Below are 19,194 nucleotides of genomic sequence, written 5' to 3' on the forward strand. Positions count from 1 at the left end.
ATTCTAGTTTAGTAATGAAAAAAACTCTCTAAAATGTGAGATATCTAAATGGCACAGTTCTGAGCCACCAATAGCTTCCAAATGGTAAAGGAGAATACCTAGGGTAAGGCATAGACCCAGACCACAGCATCAGAGTATGTGCATACGTCAGCAGGTCCATGACAAATATACTAAACCTTAGTTTATGTAAATATGTAAAATAAGGTCCTTAGTATTATGTGTGAATAAGTGAAGATATGATTAAAGATAAAATGAGCTTACATATAAAATATTTAACATTCTTAATAATTATATAGCACTACAGTTATGACCTTTGTCAAGTCATGTCTTACGTTTGGCCTTTAGTTTCTTCATCTGTAAGATGATGGGTTTAAACTAACTGGTTTCTAAAATCCTTTCCAACTCTAAAATCCTGTGTTTTTATGTGTGTTTATATGCACATATAGCATTCCAAAAGTTTTAATTCAGTTTTAAGCTTTGAAAACTTAAAATTACACTGAGACTTTTAGAACACTCTGTATATGAACCATTATGTCTCAGTAAATATGTGGACAATGTAATAGTAAGCACTATATAAATGTTAGCTATTATTGTAATTTATGATGATGATAATATCTGTGATAACCTGTTACAGTCATTCTGTGCCTCCCTACCCTTAATTGATGTTATCATCATTTGTGTACACATCTCATAGATTCCTGACATTAACTAGATTAAATTCTTGGATTCAATTCAATTCAAACAGAAGTGGTTTGTTGTTTCTCAGCACAGAGTTGTACAAAAGATGTTGAGGTTCATGCTGCAAACCTACCATTTTGTGTTTTCTTTGTTAACACCCAAGCTGGTATCTGAAGGAAGAGCAGTTCTGTCTGTCAACTCTTCTGTCTTAAGATGACCTGAGTCTAAGGCAGAGACAGGTAGATTGGCCCCATCGCTGACGGTGACAGCCGGAATATCAGACACATTAATGCATTGGTCTTCCAGAGGAAGAGGCGGAGCTGGTGGAGGAGGAGGTGGGGCTTCAGGTGGAGGAGGAACCACAGACTTATTCTGTAGGTCTGTATTCTGCCCTTCTGAAACGGGAGAAGGCTCCTCTGGCTTCAGACATTCTACTCTGGTTTCTAAAGGCTCTCCCTTGAGGTTGGATGTGGCAGAAACAGATCTCTCTGGAAGTGGGCGGGCAGTTGATTGTTTGCCTGCTTTCTTCTTGCTGCGAGAAGTCCCTGCTGCAGCTGTTTTGCTGGAAGCTGGCTCCTTGGAAGCTTTGGAACGAGATGAGGTGGTTGAAGTTGATGGTGAAGATGATGACTTGGACACAGTTGCTTTTTTCAAGTGAGAGGAGCTAGCTAAAATAAGAAAGAAATTTGGTATTAACTTTTTCTTCAAGATAGCTTCCCAGTAAATTGCCTGAAATGTAATTCCCACTCATGTTTGGGAAAAATTCATTTAAGATGCAAAACTACTTAAAAAGCCAGTGTAGGTAGCAAATATACTACCATAAGGCAGTACAACAAGTTAGCTGTATCTATGATTCTGATCAAAAGCCTATCCTTTAGTACCCACTCAAGAATACTTCTTTGCCAAGGAGACACATATTGAGAATATATGAAAGCATATGGCCATATCTGAATAAGTCATGCCCTAACTATGAAAAGGAGAAATCTTTCCTTTCTTGGTTCCTGATGACATAAATTACAAACACTTTGATGGCTGAAGCAACCAGACTCTTCCTTCCATTTTCATGCCTTACAGAAAATGTTGCTTTTATTACTATTCTTTTCCAAAGTACTAACTAATAATAATATAATAATAATGGTTAGGATTACATTAGGATTGTCTATGTTCTATTTTCCTGCCTCTGGTCAAGAATGATTTGTTTGAACTATTCCTGGAAAAACTGACCTTCACCCAATAGCTTTCTTTTATTCTACACAGAAAATTCCATTGGTTCCTGCATAATACATTTGTCTTAAAATCCTTATAATCTGTAAATTATTCCCATGAATAATTGAGTGAATCTCTTCTGCTGCAATTTTACATGCTTGTATTTTATTTGTTCCTTGGGATAAGCACTAAACTATTAGCAAGTATCTTATCTGAACTCTGTCCCCATGCAGAGGGACTTGACAGGTAAGCCTTTTTCTGCAGTAATCACTAGGAGCTTACTTGTTCTAAATTAGTAAAGGCAGCTAGGTGGTACAGTGGATATAGTGGTGGAATGGAAGTCAGGAAGACTTGAATTCAAATCCTTCTTCAGACACTACCTGGAGAAGTCATTTAACCTCTGTTTGCCTCAGTTTCCTCATCTGTAAAAATGGGGCTAATAGTAGTACCTACCTCCCAGAGTTGTTGTGAAGATTTTGTAAAATGCTCAGCAAAACTAAAGTGCTATATAAATGCTATTACTCTTACTACAGGAAACTGTGGAGATTATCACAGAATCAACCCCCCCTTCCTTTCTTCCACCCACCCCTTTTAAGACAATTTCATGATATTCATACATCTTGGTAAGAGAAATCCGGTGAAAACTGTTGAGAAAGTTAGATTACAGAATGTACTACTGATGTTTTGTTACTCTCAGATTTGTACCACAAACAGATATGCACTTCACAGCCCCTCCACCTATTTTGAAAAAGATTGGGATTGCTTTCATGACAAAATAAGGCTGATGTACAGTTAACAGCAATAATTTATGTAGACAACAATAATAATACCTTCTATTTAAATAATATTTTAGCATTTTCAAAGTGTTTCCCCAAAAATTTGTAAAGGCAATAGCACTAAGCATCACAAATTAAGGTTATTTTGATTTTTTTGACTCAGCTGTTTCCATTTTACTATAATTTTTTAAATAGGTAAAACATGACTTTATAAAATCTTTGTATTATTCACTGCTTAGAAAACTCTTTCTTCTCAAGGGGTACAAAGACAAGATCATCCCAGTCCAGCTCTAATCATGACATATTTCTGATAGGTGAAATATTAGTTATTGATCATATTAAAAATAGAAACAAATGTTTTACTTTCCTTACTATGAAATATGAGAGCCATATTGGTCCAGATAAGCCCTAGAGAGTCACAAAGGAAAAAAAGGAAACCCATTCTTCCCTCAGGAACACCACAGCTGCTGCTAAAGTTGTACAATTCTGAGAGTAATACAAAACCAGGGGAGATTTTTGCCTTCCATCATTTGCAAGGCGGCTGAGAGAGAATGGATAGTACCTCCAGTGCTTAATGGCAAAGCAGATAATGTGGAAAACCATAAGATCTACATTAAAGTAATAAGTCACATTGAGTGATTCTCATCACTTTCTTCATACCCCAAGCTGGGTACACAATATAACAATTGTACCTGCCTGAAAAGTAGAAGCTAGAGTTGAACAAAGTTTTCTGGAGAGTCACACCCATTACCCTCTCCACCAAGTAAAATGATTTTGTCAGAAAGACTGAATAAGGTGCAAATGAAACACCTGCAGAACCTTAAATAAACCTGCATCAATAACATTTCAAAAGTCGAGGACACTCCCCAGGGTTGGCCCTTTGGTTCACTTCAATAAAACTCAGATGACTACTCTGTTAGCACTCCTGGGATAACCATGTGCTTCTTCACATTAAAGGACCATCTGTCACTTTCAATACCAAGTGTGCAAATGGCTGGAGTACTTACTCCCTTGTGGAAATGCCATTTTAAAACTAAAAGCAAGTTCTAAAGTTAGGTATTAACAACTCAAAACCTCTATACTTTATCAGTTGGGCTAGAAACTTCATGAAAGTAAATGTCTTTTCCCTTCCATGAAACACCAACTTTTGCAGGGAGATTTCTAAACATTCACAGACCACTTGAAACAGGGGGAGAAAAGGTAAATGTCAGAGTTAGTATATTCCTACCAATTTAAAATCTACAACAATTTTTTTTGTCAAGTAGTTTAAACATGACTCCCACAATATTAATAGCAATGAATTTCTTTAAAGAAATCTTTACTTCTGGGATGAGATCAAGGTAAGCTTTGCAGAGGTAGTAAAAGAATGGGATGGGACTGTGTACTGTTTTAATCTCAAAGAGTAAGAAAATGGAGTTTGAGGCCCTCTTGGCATCCCACCCATCTTACTTCAAACACTGCCACCACCACCAGGATTAGTAAGTCAATCTGGGAAATATACACAAATACCCATATGGGCACCTTCACACCTTCAAGGTCCCAGAAGGAAGGCCTTCCACGAAGCATTCAATGCTTCCTAAAGCCTGTCAAACAAGCCAGATTAAGACATTTCCCCTAAGAGTTTATTAGTAGAGAATGAGACAAGCCATTGAACCTGGGGGTGGGGAAGTGTGTGAGGATACAGAAGGGAGAGAGACAAGGAGACACAGAAAGCATGGGGGTGAGGGAGGGGCAAATCAACAAAAACCACACAAAGAAAGAAAAGGATCATTCATTTGTATAAGCAGTTTGCAAGGATTTAAAGCATTGGGGTTAGGCATCATACTTATAAAAAATGGGGAAAAAACCACCCCTGACTATTCCAAAGGAAAAAGCCAGTAATTAGTTAAACCCCTTTCTAATTTCTTTAAGGAATTTAATGTATGATGTAGCACATGGAGTGTTTTCATTTATCATGGAAAAAGAGCTCAGTTATTTGCTCTAAGGGCTAAATGACATATATATGTAATTTTTTTTAAAAAGAAGGGTGTGGCCTTTACCTTATATTAAGCACATCAGTACTTCAAAGAAAGCTGAACACTGGGTACATGAAATTCATTATGCTCTACTAAAATATTCACAGGCAACTTATGGCCAAATGACAGTTTATATCCAAAACCTAAGTAATGGCAATGGGAAGAAAAGTGGTATGGTATACATACCCTTTAAAGTTACTATAATACCCTGGACATAGAAGAAAAAAATTGGGGGGGGAGACATCAAGTAAGTCTATTAGCAATAGACTCGTATGCTTTTAAATAAGGGAATTTAAATTATATGGAACTCAAAAAACAGCAGGGAGAGGGCTTGTGTATATCATGGGATTTTAAATTTCATTATTTTGAGGCAGTAAAATTAATAAGATTACACTGTGGGGGTCATGTTTTCATGGAAGAAATGAAAATATTTTCAAAGAAAAGACAAGCAAACCACATACCTTCTAGCTCAGAATTTAAATGTAAGGGACTGGTAGTTAGGCAATTTCAAGTATATTTGTTTACATCTCCTAGCCTGAAGAACAAAGACCCCTTCAATTTCAAGAAAATTACTAATTTTTTGCTTTGTGCAAAAAAAAAAAAGTTGGATTCACTGTCATTTTGCTTAAATGTACCAGTCCACTACTTTTAAAGAAGACAATTAGTGCCAGACCCAGGGCCAAGCACCCAAGACCCTCCTGAGAGCCAGGCATGCAAGTACACCATCGACACCAAAAAAGGGGCAGTACTCACCAACCTCTCGGCTCACCCCTCGGCTTGTCGGCTTGGGTGGAGGGATGGGGGGCTGCTTACCAGGAGGCTTGGTGGCTTTTTTACTGGGTGGCGCTTCATCACCCTTGTGGCTCGCCTGTACAGCAGCGGCCCCCTTTGGAGGTGCAGCTGTTTTTTTAGGTTTAGGTTTAGGCTTGGGCTTAGGAGGAGCTGGAACTAGGTGTGCCGGTGTTTCAGAGTGGTTTTCTGGGTTTTCTACAAATGAGAAAGTGAACAGAAGCCGACTGATACAGACACAGGTCACATAAAAACAATGAACAAGACAGATGATGGCAGCTAGATGATGTTATTTGGCTTTGGGGGGCCAGAAGGAAGTATTTTATTTCTGTAACAGGCAATGTATGAGACAAAAGCAAAGACTTAAGAAGACAAAGAAAACTATGGTTCATTCCCTGGGTACTTCAATTTCTCTCTGGATAAAAGAGTGGCAGGAAAGTCATCTACTTACCAAATTCCTCTTATCACGTTATTGTGAGGATTTATATGAACTTTTTATGACCAGATTAGGTCTAAATTAAACTCTGTATCACCCAAAGTGGTAGTGATTCACCCAAGGAGTATTTCACATTCACGTTCAAGTTATTTTGAATTTTATTGAATAATGTCACCCCTTCCCCAATAAAAATTAATGGCACATCTTGATGTATGATAAGTATACTACAGACCAGTGATCCCCAACTGTTTTCAGGATGAAGACCTCTCCTTTTATCAAGATATTCCACTGGTTCCTACATGAGAATAGTTATACTATTAATGTTTGTTGAGGAAAAAAAATGTAATGGCAAAAGGCTACGACAAAAAGATTGTATTTCATTCCAAAAGGCCTGAAAATGTATTTATTTTTCCTAATAGACAAAAAGAAAGCAGTGATAATACAGAACCATGGACACAAAACCCATTGTGTATGGAGTATGTTTTGCTGGAACTCTGAAATAAAAATGACTACATTTGGTGTGCATATAGATTTGAGGATCATTTGCAATAACGTCACAGCCCTGCAGGAACTTGGTGGACTGTAGGTTGGGAATTTAGAATAAGCACTCCACAGAAGCAGCAGCAGCAATGACCCCTCTTCTTGTTATGGCTTGTGACATTGCTGCACTTTGACTTGCAACAAGCCGTTTGCTTGTACCACCAAGGACTTTCCTCTGAGGCATTTCCATCTGCTGGAGAGAACGCCAGCCAGATGTACCTAAAAATGATTTGTGTTCAGTTTCACTGTGCTCTCCATTACAAAGAAAAGTGACAAAAATCAATAACTCCCTTAGGAATGGCAGACTCCAAACTCCATATTAGATTTGGCACTGTGCAGTTAAGAATAAACAACTCTTTACTTGCAGGACTTCCACATGTGCCCCTCCTGGCATTCCAGGCCTCCCCTCCCCACCCCACCCTGCAGTTTCGGAATAACCTCCTCAGACTTTTTTGGAAAATCCTTAGACACAGTAACAAAGAGCTTGGACTCCAAACTTGATTGTTTTGCAGAGTAAAGCCATTTAGGGATGCCAGCAGGGCAAGATGCACATACAGAAAAGACAACATTTAAAAATAACAACCTCTGAAATTCATTAATGAAATCTAAATGAAAAGGAGATTAGTCTTTTGGTGTTGGTAAAGTCCCTGAAAATGAATTCTTCAATCTGCTTTTGGGTTACTCACTAGGTTTTTCCTTAGCATTAGCTGTTTATAATACTAAAACTCGTCAAGAGTTGAACCAGAGGGCTGAACAGGATTTAGTTCAACAATGAAATCTAATAAAAGACAAACATATTGTTATGACACCATGCCTTTACAGGCTCTGACTTTCAATGACCGTTAAGACCAAAAAATGATTTTTTAATAAAGAGAACTCTGTGTAAAGAGTATATGTTGGTGAATGTGGTGCATAGACTCATGTTCTTTAGCCAGGATAAGGATCTCAATAACAGAAGTTATGATTTTTCCTTTCTTTGGCACCAGCGGCCCCTGCCCCATCCACCCACTCCATTCACACAGAAGCATACTAAAGTTCTGTGGATACCACAGGCATTCAGTTAATGTTTCCAAGCTAGGCTTGAGCCTTCACTAACTACACCAGCTCATGGTGATCATTCCTTCCTTTAAACTATTCTAACACTTGTTCCATGGACTGCCTATATGGGAAGAATTGGGTAAGTTGGTATTATTTTCTTTCTATGTATGTATCTTATTTCCTGTACTAGATAAGAAGTTGTTAGGATTCCTTCCCTCCATTCCTTATATATTCATATCTTGTATATAATTTGTATTTACCTCTCTGTATACATGCTTTTCCTCAGTAAGCTTCTTGAAGAGAGAAAATGCTTCATTTTTGCTATGGTATCCCCTGTACCCAGTCTAGTACATGGGACATATGGGGTACTTAAATGCTTGCCTCATCAGAGATAGAGACTGTGTCAAATACCTCTCTCTCTCTATCGAGATGGCCAAAGGCAGTACCTCACATGGTGCTTAGGTCGTAAAAACTGCTCACCAAACTTTTGTTATTGATTACAATGATGGTGCTGAATGCCATACAGGCTTAACGCTGAACTGGAGTCAAGCAAATCCTCTTTTATAACACATATTTCAAGCCTTGATCTTTCTCCTCGTGGGATCTCTCTGTTCCTCGCCAGAAGCTATTTCTTTAACGTCATATCCTCAAGAAAGTAGACTTTGGAGTTTGGGAACAAGGAGACCACTTGCTCTTTAGCATCCGGGAATCACAATCCCCACTGGGAAAAAAGTAAACAAACTACCCTAGGTTTGCCAATGTTGAAAGTCCCCATAGGCTCATCAGAAGTGGAGTCTGTGACTTTACTCTTTTACAGGGGGTCACTACACAGTTATCAGCTCAGCTTATACTGCATTCACTTGTATGTTTATACTGGCACTGGCACTGTCCTTAAGTATTTTTGCATGTGTAATGTTTTCTTTTTTTAAAGAAAAGAAAGGCCAGTCTTCTTGTTTCTTGCACATCTCATCAACAGTTAGAGTAGTCTGAGGTAAGATATGTAATAAACTAGAGTATCCAGAGAATACTGTTGATTAGCTAAAGAGTTGCTGTCTACCAGCTTAAAGGGGAAAATCAATCTTCTTTCTGAAAAAAAATAAATTAGAATTTTATTTTCTTATTCTATACTCCAACAGATCTAGTCACATAAACTGGTTGTCTGAAATTTCATCATTTTAACATAAAGTATAAAGGATCCCACAACTTACAGCTATGATCACTACTACTTGTCAGCAATGTATATGCAAGGCAAGTCCTCCCCTTTTCCAGGCCAGAAATTTGATATTTTTTTATACTTGTATTTCAATATAATTGATTTTCCTTGTAATCCTATGTATTTTATGTTATATATTTAAAAATATTATTTTGAGTCCAAAAGTTTCACCAGACTGCTAAATGAGTCTATGCCAGAAAAAAAGTTTAAGAACTGATGCTCTAGAGTTCTGTGACCTAACAGAATACTCTAATGTGGAAATCAGAAATATTTGAGAGCTACAAGGGCCATGTGAAAGAGCTTCATGTAGTTTAAAAGCTTCCAAGTGAGTATCACTGCACTAGAACATCCATCCCCAGAAGAGAGTGAACACGATCCATCCAGTTTTATATGCAACGAATGCCATTTCTTTTCCCACTTGACAGTGATGCTTTAAATATTTCAACTGATATTTACTAAGAATTGTAAATATACATTATACCCAGGGCTTTAAAAGCACAAAGCATAGTTGAGTGAATCTAATACATCTATTAGCAGATAAACAAATCATACTTGCTTAAAGCTGAAAAGGAAGCATAGTGCCGATGTCCTAAAACATGAAGCAAATTAACATCATTTAGAGGTGAGTTTGTTTTTTAACTAGTCAAAGTGTAAAAAGAGTGTCTCTCATTTTCTTTTTCACAGTTCACCAATTCATTTAGAATTTTAGCTCTTTGTGAACAAACTAACCAAGTTTAGGATGCAATCTCAGTCTCTTTAAGGGTCAAAATGGACTGAACTATACAATACAGGTATAAGAAATAATCAAACATCCTTCTATCTACCTATGCAGTGAAGGCACGATTTTCCCTCCAAATCTCAAGGCAGCAGAAATCTAATTTACACAATGCTGTCAGCAACTTTCCATTATGTTGAGATAAAGGAAAAGCTTTCTTTTAAGAAGTTGGGCTACTGACACCACACAACAACCCTGTAAGCATTTAAAGATGACATTGTTATGTAATGAAGGAAATGCTTCATGAATGTGAAAATTATCTTTCAGCAGACAAGTCACAGATGGATTTGAAGTGTAACAGTTTGTTAGCACACGACAACTGGACTTAAAAAAAATAATAAGCTGCTACACATTTCAATTGGGAGAATTCTATCAACTGTTTACCTTAGACTGCTTTAACTGTGTTCTACTATGCTTTATTACTAAAAATGTTTTTGAAAGTCTCATATTCTATCCCTAAAATTATCTGAGAGGGACTGAGAAAACTATCCTTGATAACATCAGGATAAAATGAAGTGATTCATTTTCAACAAAGTCACAGACCCTTCCTCTATGTTTTAAAGGTAAAGTTTAGACTTGGATAAGGAATAGTCAAAGACTACTCTCTTTGATTTGGAAAACCTATTTTGAGAGGAGGTTATAAAGTAAGTAGATTTTTTTTTTCAAAGCTTTAGCTCTAGATACCATTTTCTGCCTTTTTTTTTTTGACCTTTTCACCTCATCTTCAGAAGATATATTTGGAAGCCCACAAAGGGGAACAAGGGCTGCAGTAGCAGGCATTGGAGTGAAATAGTTGATAACCTGGGGCTCAGTTCTTGAGACTGTTATAGGGGAACTGTGCCCCAAGCCTCATTTGGCACAGTGCTGCCACTTAGGCCCCAGAGAACAGTTTGAAGAAGCTTGGTGGGCCTTCCGGAATTGAAGGCAAGCAATCTGTTGTTCCTGAGGCAGTCCCGTGCCAAGCTTTGTTGGGACTCAGGCTCACAACACAGCTTCACCCACTAGATTTCTTGTTCAGATTGGCAGATCTGAGAATGATGGAGATGACAGAGACTATACTTATTTAGAAGGCACCAAATAGGTGTTTTATGTATATTGTGGGTGCTATGTAAATATTTCATATTTCACTCTGGCACCAAAATATGCAGTCCTGAGTGCCAATGCCTCTAGGCATACCATCTTAAAGGGTTTGTGGTACAAGCACCTCTTCAGATGATACTATCAGAATTTTTGAACAAATGATTTTCTAAGCTTCTAGAATAAAGGGCACAAGTAGTGGCAGACATTGCCCCAAACCAGGTTGTATTTTAAGGATATTATTCCCAGTATGCTGATGCTGGAAAAGAAACTAAATTACTCTGAACTTTCTCTTTGGTGAGAAAGATTATCATTTGATTTTGAAATATATGGAACTATGCAGGGAATTTCTTCATGTACTACATATGAGGCCCTTTTACTTAAACTCTAGTTATCTGCCCTCTATCTATTTAGGTATTAGCCAGCTCTTGTTTTAAGAGTCCCTGTTGACCTTAGAGGCAATACCAATAGCCTAAGACTTAATGCTCAATGTTGAGCAGTATTGAAGAAAAAGGACTTGAATTTCTTTTTAGTTTACCTTTCTTATCTTCTGCTTTTTCTTCCACAGTTGTTGCTTTTTCAGACAAAGAGCCATTACCTTCTTCAGACTTTACTACATTTTCCTCTTGTGTGGCCTCCTCTCCGATGGGTATCATGTGCCCGTTTGAATTTTCAAAGTTTACAGTTACATCTCCATCTAAAATGGGGAAAGAAACACCTAGTTGTCTAACTTGACAGCTTTCTTAAAAATCAGCTTTTCCAGTTTTGGGTATAATATTATAGGCTTTAGGGAGTTTTAAAGTCCCCTAAAAAGAGAGAAAAACCTTTACTATTTTATTAGGTCTTACTAAAAAGTTCAGGCAATAGAGGAAAGGCTATAGAATCATAGCTCTTAGAAAGACGATATCTAAGTCATTATAAATCACTGGGGAAATAGCCTATTTATAAAAACTTATGGAGACGGAGGCTCCCTCCAGCTTAGGTGTTTCAATATCTATCATTTATTAAACTATTTCACTCAGAAATGGAAGGGTAAAAACAATAACCTGAAAAATGCAGTAAACCTATTTTAATCAACATTAAAACACACAACACAAATGCAAATACATCAATAACAAAAGGAGATGGCAGACAAATTGTCAGTGGGAAAACATGAACATTTTCCAACAGTACTTTCTTCAATCTATTAAGATTGTTTTCTCTGACAGCCTTGCACACGAACACAACTATTATTTGTGCAAACTAAAGTCCTATATCAGTATCTCAGTGTAGTATGGAGGAAACCCTGGATTCTTGAAGACTGTACCATCTCAGTACAAGTTGTAACAATTCCTACCAAGCTGGAGAGGTTTAGTGAGAGGTAAAAGTATGAAAAAGTCTAGGCAAGTGTCCATGAGATCATGACAAAAAAGCTGATCACCAAGTCATCACAATGTTGTTGTTTTTTTTTTTGTCCATAGCAACTAAACAGAGACAGAGACAGAGAAGGGAGGGAGAAAAAGGTGAACTGCCTATCTGCAGTTCATATTGACAAAGGGAGTCTTCACACTAGTTTAATTATGGATCTTTTCAAGAATTGAGATAATTTAAGGTAGGGGTTCTTAATCTTTTTTGTGTCAGGGTCCCTTTGGCACTCTGATGAAGCCTATGAATCTCTTCTTGGAATAATGTTTTTTTTTAATATTTAAAATAAAATGAACAGAATTACAAAGGAAATAAATTATATTGAAATGTAGTTATCAAAATGCAAAAAAAGAAATTCAATTGACCCCACATTACCAATCCTTGATTTAGAGGAAAAAGAGTTTGTGGGCTTAATTTTGAAGTCATTATTATTCATGGAAATGTTGGGAAAACATCAATTGAAAAAATGATGTCTGATTCCAAACTGGTATCTGTATAACATGAAAATTCAAAGCACACTCTTGAACATTTCTCTACTGGCGCAGCACATCACTGTAAAGCCTATAAGGCTTTCTCTGCCTCTTCAGTTTAGTAGTTTAGTAAATTGAAGGAAAGGATAAAATTAATCAAAGCTGCCTGTCATTCAACAAGCTAAAGAAAAAGAACATGCAAACTGAAATGGAACAAAAGAGATTCAAGGTAGATATCATCAGCTTTTCACTCATATGCAGGTGAAACCAAACTATTCAGAATAGAATGGCAATCTTCAATCCAAGTCCTTCATCCAGGATTTTCAAGCTAAACAACACTGATGCTAAATTGTTTAGAATGAATTCTAGAAACTAGCAGTCATGAGTGTCAAAGAGTAATTTGCAGGTTGCTTATGTTGAGAGATTAGATCCGTGATTTGTTAGCTCCTTTTACTTATTTACTCCTGTTACTTATTTACAAGAACCAAAAGGTCCCCAAAGAGATATAACCACTTAAAAACACTGTGTGTGTGTGTATGAGAGGAATTTTTAACTTCCATTGAAAATGAAAGCTATAAATCTAATTACAAGAATGAGCATCTTTAGGGTGGCCAGGTGGTGCAGTGAGTAAGAACGCCGGCCCTGGCGTCAGGAGACCCGGGATCAGTTCTGGCCTCAGATACTTGGCACCCACACAAAAATAATTGGCTATTTAACCTTGAGCAAGTTACTTAACCCCAATTGCTTAAAAAAAAAAATGAACATCTTTCCTGTTGAAGAGGATCTGACTTCAAAGTTAGAAGACTTAGGTTATAGATCCATATATATCCATATATTATTACTCATTCCCTGGATATGTTATGTCTACCTGAATTTCCTCTTCTGTAAAATGAAAATAATAACATCTGTGCTGCATGAATATGTTCAAAGCAAGAATAGACCACTAATCTACTATGTACTAGTTCAGGGTTAAATTCAGAAATACTCCACAACTATTACAAACACTTTGAAAAGATGGAATTAGATAGAACAAGATGATTCTTGTAGCCTTTAATGAATGATATTTTTGTAGGAATTCACTTACTTTTTTAATGGGAAAATTTGGTATTTTATAGAAACTACCTCTAATTCTATTAGAAAAATTAAGATGGGGGCGGCCAGGTGGCGCAGTGAGTAAGAGCGCCGGCCCCAGAGTCGGGAGACCTGGGATCAGTTCCGGTATCAGATACTTAGCACCCACACAAAAATAACTGGCCACGTAACCTTGAGCAAGTTACTTAACCCCAATTGCTCAGGGGCGGCCAGGTGGCACAGTGAGTAAGAGCATTGGCCCCAGCGTTGTGAGACCTGGGATCCGTTCCGGCCTCAGATACTCGGCACCCACACAAAAATAACTGGCCATGTAACCTTGAGCAAGTTACTTAACTCCAATTGCTTTAAAAAAAAAAAAAGAAAAATTAAGATGTAGAAATTCTAAATTTTAATGTGATAATGCTCTGTACAAATACAGATAGGTACTTTAACTCAACTCTTATATAACAGCCACTAAAGAAAGAACTTTGGGAAATAAGCCAAAGCAAAGGATCTGAGGAGTTTTGCCAAAAAAGATGACATAACAAACCTGTATATGGGGTTATTAATTTGAGATTTATAAACTCAAAATATATTTTGATAATTATATTTCAATATAATTGATTTCCTTTGTAATCCTACGTACTTTATGAATTGAAAAACATTATTCTGAGAAAGGGTACATAAATCTAGATAGACAGATGATAAATGACAGATAGAGAGATAGGCCAAAGGATCCATGACATAAAAAAGGTTAAAAATCCATGCCCATCAAATAGAGGTGGCACATACCTATAATCCTTGTTGCCTGAGAAATGGAGGCTAGTGGATTGCCTGAGCTCAGGAGTTCTGAGCTGCAGTGGGGCTCTGCAGCTGCAGAGCTGACTATGTGTCCACAGTAAATTCAGGAGCTCAGAGTAGAGGTTTGGGGAATGGGAACCAGTCAGCTGAAGGAAAAGCAAAGCTTGACTTCCAATAGTTTTTGGAAAAAAAAACCCGTCTTTTATAAAGTACTTTGTTCTTTTTAAAAGGAAATGATTAATGGTTTTAATTGAGTAAATGTGAAGAAGTTAATGAGCATTATCTCATATAGCTGTGTTTACTCAGATATTTCCATGTTAGAAATAATCTGTACTGAAACAGTGATTAATTCCTAAACTTTCATGTATATCTTATTAGGCTACCTTGCCTCAGTCTTCTTGATAAAAATGGGAATGAGATTTTATTAAATGAAAATGAAATTTATACTGGGGAATCATACCATGAGTGAAAAAATAGAAATGAAAACGTACTCATTATTTAGATATGTAACTTATAAGTACAAATAATCTGGGATCAGAATAAAATTAAAAGAGCATAAGTATATAAATTTATTCAAGTTAAGGCTAAAAACTGAAAAATGTGATCAGGGTTATTAGAAAGCATAAATAATACTTTATAATCTTGGATCCTTATTCTTTAATGAAGTAGACACAATGAAATATTTTTACCTAGACTCTAGGTAAGTGATGTAGAAATGAAAAATTCAAATGGGAAAGAGAAAAATGTTCCTTAAATATATATTTGTGTTGGCTTACAAACTTTTGGTTTTCACTCTGTATGATTGGGAAGCTCCAGAAAGTAATTAATTTATATGCAATGAATTGACCTTATTTCTCTTTTTGCTTTGCCTTGGGATAGTGGTTAAAAAAAATGTGGAAGCTATTTTACTGTTTAATTTTATTGAACTTTACATATCTTACATTCAAATCATAATTCAGATTCCTTCATACAGTTACATAACTGGTATTTAAATTTAGAAATAAAAAAGGGACAAAATTAAGATGTCTTGGCAAGGAAAATTACTGTTTTCACATGTGACATAAAAGGCTCAATGAAATGAAAAGATATTAACTTTTAGATACCAGTAGAACATTCAGCTTGCAAAACCACCATCACTCACCATCATTAAGGGAATAGCCCATATCCTTTTGATTTCATAGATATCCTTGAAGATGTCTTTTATGTCACACATTTTATACAAGTCATCTTTGGTAATATTCTTCAGTCTATCTTCACTTATCATGTGTCTTTCCGATATCTTTTGGGTTACCCACAGTTAGTTTTATTTCTGAGATTTTAGTGTTCTATGATTTGCAGTCATATAGCATGGGGGGGAAATAGTATTAAAAACCATTAAAAAGATGGGTTTTTACAGCAGGAGGTAGATTGGAATAACTGAAAGCATCCCAATTTTAAAAAAATACAGAGCACAGCCAGCTTTAACCTCCTCTCAATTCTGCTTCTTGGAAAGAAGGAAGAAAGGAAGGAAGCAAGGACCTCTTATGTAGTGTGACCTTAGCCAAGTCACTCATCCTGTCTGGGCCTTTATCTGGAAATGAGGAAATTGGACTATATAGTCTCTAGGGGCACCTTCCTGCTGTAAATTTATGATCCTATGATACTACATTGAGCACATTTCCATTTTATGCCTTGCTTGATGTTGTTTTACATCATTAAGTTCGATGCTTTTAAAAAAATTAACAAGCAATCAATTATGAGTTTGAAAAGTATGATTTGCTATAAAAAGTCGTTTGTGAAAGCTGGTCTATTCCCTTCTCATATTTTCATTTAGCTCTATGTGCAAAGAAGAATTTCATAAAGATTTAGTAGGCTAGGTGGCGCCGTGAATAGAGCACCAGCCCTGGAGTCAGGAGGACCTGAGTTCAAATGTGACCTCAGACACTTGACACAAAACTAGCTGTGTGACCTTGGGCAAGTCACTTAACCCCAATTGCCCTACTTTCCTCCTCCAAAAAAAAAATTTTAGTAGAGATGGGAATGTAGGTACATGAGGGTTGGTAGTTGCTCATGTCTTCTTGGTTGTCTCTTTTGGGGTAAAAGTATATATGTTAGAGGTCAAGCCTTTAGATAGCATAAAAAAATCAATCCTTTTACATTTTTAAAGTTGTCACTTTGAGCATGGATTACTCCCAGATGCATTATTAGGTCTAGCAGCTTTTTTTCTGTTTTCATTTTCTTAAATGACACTCTCCATGTTCACAATACAATGGGTCCTTCTATGATAACCTCCAAATATATTGGTTCCACTCTTGTTCTTGATAATAAATCACTCTAGAAATATTAACAGGTTTCTTTCATTTCACATTGTTTTCTTCTATACAGTGTCATCTAAAAATGCCCTCAAAATATGACAATTGGATCCTATGACAAACCCTAATAGGCTAGTTTTCTCCTTTTTCTTGTTTCACATTGCTCACAATTCTCTTCCTTATCTTATACTCTAAATTAATGTTGCCACTAACCAATGTGTATCTTTATTGGCAAAAAAAAAAACCAGGTATTTGCTGGCTAACATGGTTTCTGGGTCTTTCTGGCTTCCTTTTGTGGCAACTGTTTTGCATCTATTAAACTTTTTAAAGAAATAGTGACAGTCAATCTATTTAATTGTACTTATTTCCCATTTTTTTTCAGAGTTAAATGCTTGAATAATTTGGTTCAGAACGGTTATAACCACATGTAAAATCAATATACTTTCTTCAAGTCTAGTATGATTTTGATTTTTAATCAATTGATGATGTCTTTGCACACAGCTGATTCTCTTCTTGAGCATTTTGATTCAAATTATACAAGAAGGATCTTTTTGAGTAGCCTATCAGCCTTTTGTCTCTTATTTCTTGGTGCAAAACATCCTTTTCCAGTATAATTTTTGGTGTTCTCTGCCTATCTTGCATTAGTTACTAAATATCAAGGTATATATTGACTTAATTTGGTAGATCTTATCAAATTATTCATAGAATTTCTCTATTTCATTCTCTGCAATGGGTATTAGTGCATAACCAAGAAATATCTTCATTAGGGTTTATTTCTTATACTCAACATATGCACTACAAAAGGAGAGACAGCTAAGTGTTCCAGGAAATAGAATTTCTCCTTGTTGCTTTGGGGTACATAATAAAGTCAATGCTGACAACTCCTTCACTGTCTTCTTTTATACAGAATTTGTAAACCCATTTAGCTATAACTTCTCCGTGTCTTATTTCATTTAAATCAAGAATGTCAGTTTCTCTAGTAGTGGGACAGCTTAATAGTCACTGAACACAGACTGTACATTAGGAGAACCAATAATTTTGAATGTTTGTGATTGATCAAAGAAGTGTGTTATTTTTAGTATTTTCTCTCTCCTTTTATGCCACTTTACCAGTATCACTGTGGAAGGACAAGAGAGCCATGCCATACTAAAGCTTGACTAAAGACTATAAAAAATAAAACAAAACTCTTTTCTAGTAAAGAACCCCTCTGTCTCTTGGTAGAATGGTCTTCTTCAAACAGTATAGAGATTTCATTCCTGCACTCATATTCAACATCATTTCAGATTGGTTGAACTCAACAGAGCTTGTGTGTTGCTGGCATAGTTTTAAGAATCCAGGGTCATTTCCACACCACAATGAAACATTAGAGTGGGGTTTGTCAAAGGGTTTATTTTAAACTTAGAAAATAAAAACTGTTGCATATGATAAGAACACGTAAACCAAATTCTCATTCTTTAAAAAAGTGAAAGCAATTTTAGAACTTGAAATAAAGGAGTTTTTGAAGTAGTTTGACATATACAAGAAAAATAAGGAGTTGAGAAAAATATAAAGTTGTATTCTAAATATGCTGCAATTTGAAGAGAAGATAATTAATTGGAATAGAAATTCCAAGTAAAAGACCTGGCTGAGGAGTTGACAGTGTCACAGGACAAATCTTAAGAGAATTAGTATCCATAGAGAACTGAAAATTATAAACTTAAGTGTGTAAGCTTAGGTTAAATCTTGACAGCACACCATGAATAATGTTCAAGTGAGGGGTCATACATGGAGTGATGGCACATTGAAGAGGTTCATTCTTCCATGGAGTTTGCTCATATGATACTGATACTTAGACATATGCATGGGATGGGAGTGAGGAGAGAAGTGTATCTGTTTAAGAGAATTATTAATTCAAGAGGTTAAAAATCACACCTAAGTGTCCCCAGTGTAAAAGCTAAGACTAAACAGGGAAGAAAAGCATTGAAGATAGCAGACTGAGACCACCTTGGATATTTTTGAAGGGGATGATTGACAAATAAACTTTTTAGGATTTGTGGAAGAATTTTTCTCTAAAAACTCCCCAAGCGAAAGCACGAGGAAATAGCAGCTAAGCAGAACAAATTTAGCAAAGGGAACTTTTTTTTAACACCCATCCCACAAGCTCTACAGGAGGGCAAACCTTTCTCATAATATCTAGTGCTATTGAAGGTCAAGAAAACCAAGGTAAGGGAGTGAGTTTTCAACATTGAAAAGAAGAGGCTGTTAACCAAGCAGAGAATAGTTTCCAGTCTTTGGGCTAGAGCTAAAAACAGACTGAAACTCTCAAGATAATTATTGTTGGAGAGATGACAGAAAACTACTTTCTCAAGCACTTGGCTGAAAACTGGAAGGCTGATGCTTGTTCCAGTCACCATAGGGAGCTTTGAGGAATGAGGTAATCTTTTATAGAATATATGTTCCTGAGCATATACGCATAGAAAAGAAATTTAAAGTAAACTTCAGCAATTTCTCTGGAAGTTCTAACATCAGCTTATGATTTCTTTTAGGTAGAAATTCCTTTTATGTGTTTTAATATTCAGCTGCAAAAAGTTAAAAAGGAGAAGCAAAACAAAGAAAACTTTCTGGGAATTAAGTA

The 19,194-nt window shown here is 36.3% G+C and overlaps 1 protein-coding gene across 7 annotated transcripts in view; it reads right to left on the reverse strand.

Moving 5' to 3' along the window:
• Nucleotides 1–19,194, reverse strand: part of PHACTR2 (phosphatase and actin regulator 2) — a 175,978-nt gene that overhangs the window by 72,174 nt on the left and 84,610 nt on the right. For 4 of the 7 annotated variants that reach the window (XM_069107470.1, XM_069107469.1, XM_069107468.1 and 1 more), the window contains exons 4-6: nt 11,082–11,240; nt 5,429–5,662; nt 812–1,346 (exon numbers count right to left, since the gene is read on the reverse strand). In XM_069107470.1, the coding sequence (XP_068963571.1) occupies nt 812–1,346; nt 5,429–5,662; nt 11,082–11,240 (928 nt within the window). The remainder of the gene's footprint in view (nt 1–811; nt 1,347–5,428; nt 5,663–11,081; nt 11,241–19,194) is intronic. The other 3 variants (XM_069107471.1, XM_069107473.1, XM_069107474.1) reach the window with 3 other exon arrangements.

The sequence above is a fragment of the Petaurus breviceps genome, unplaced genomic scaffold, assembly GCF_028583685.1.
Source record: "Petaurus breviceps papuanus isolate PSGF00001 unplaced genomic scaffold, PetGlider_PUasm1.0 90064, whole genome shotgun sequence".
Lineage (NCBI taxonomy): Eukaryota > Metazoa > Chordata > Mammalia > Diprotodontia > Petauridae > Petaurus > Petaurus breviceps.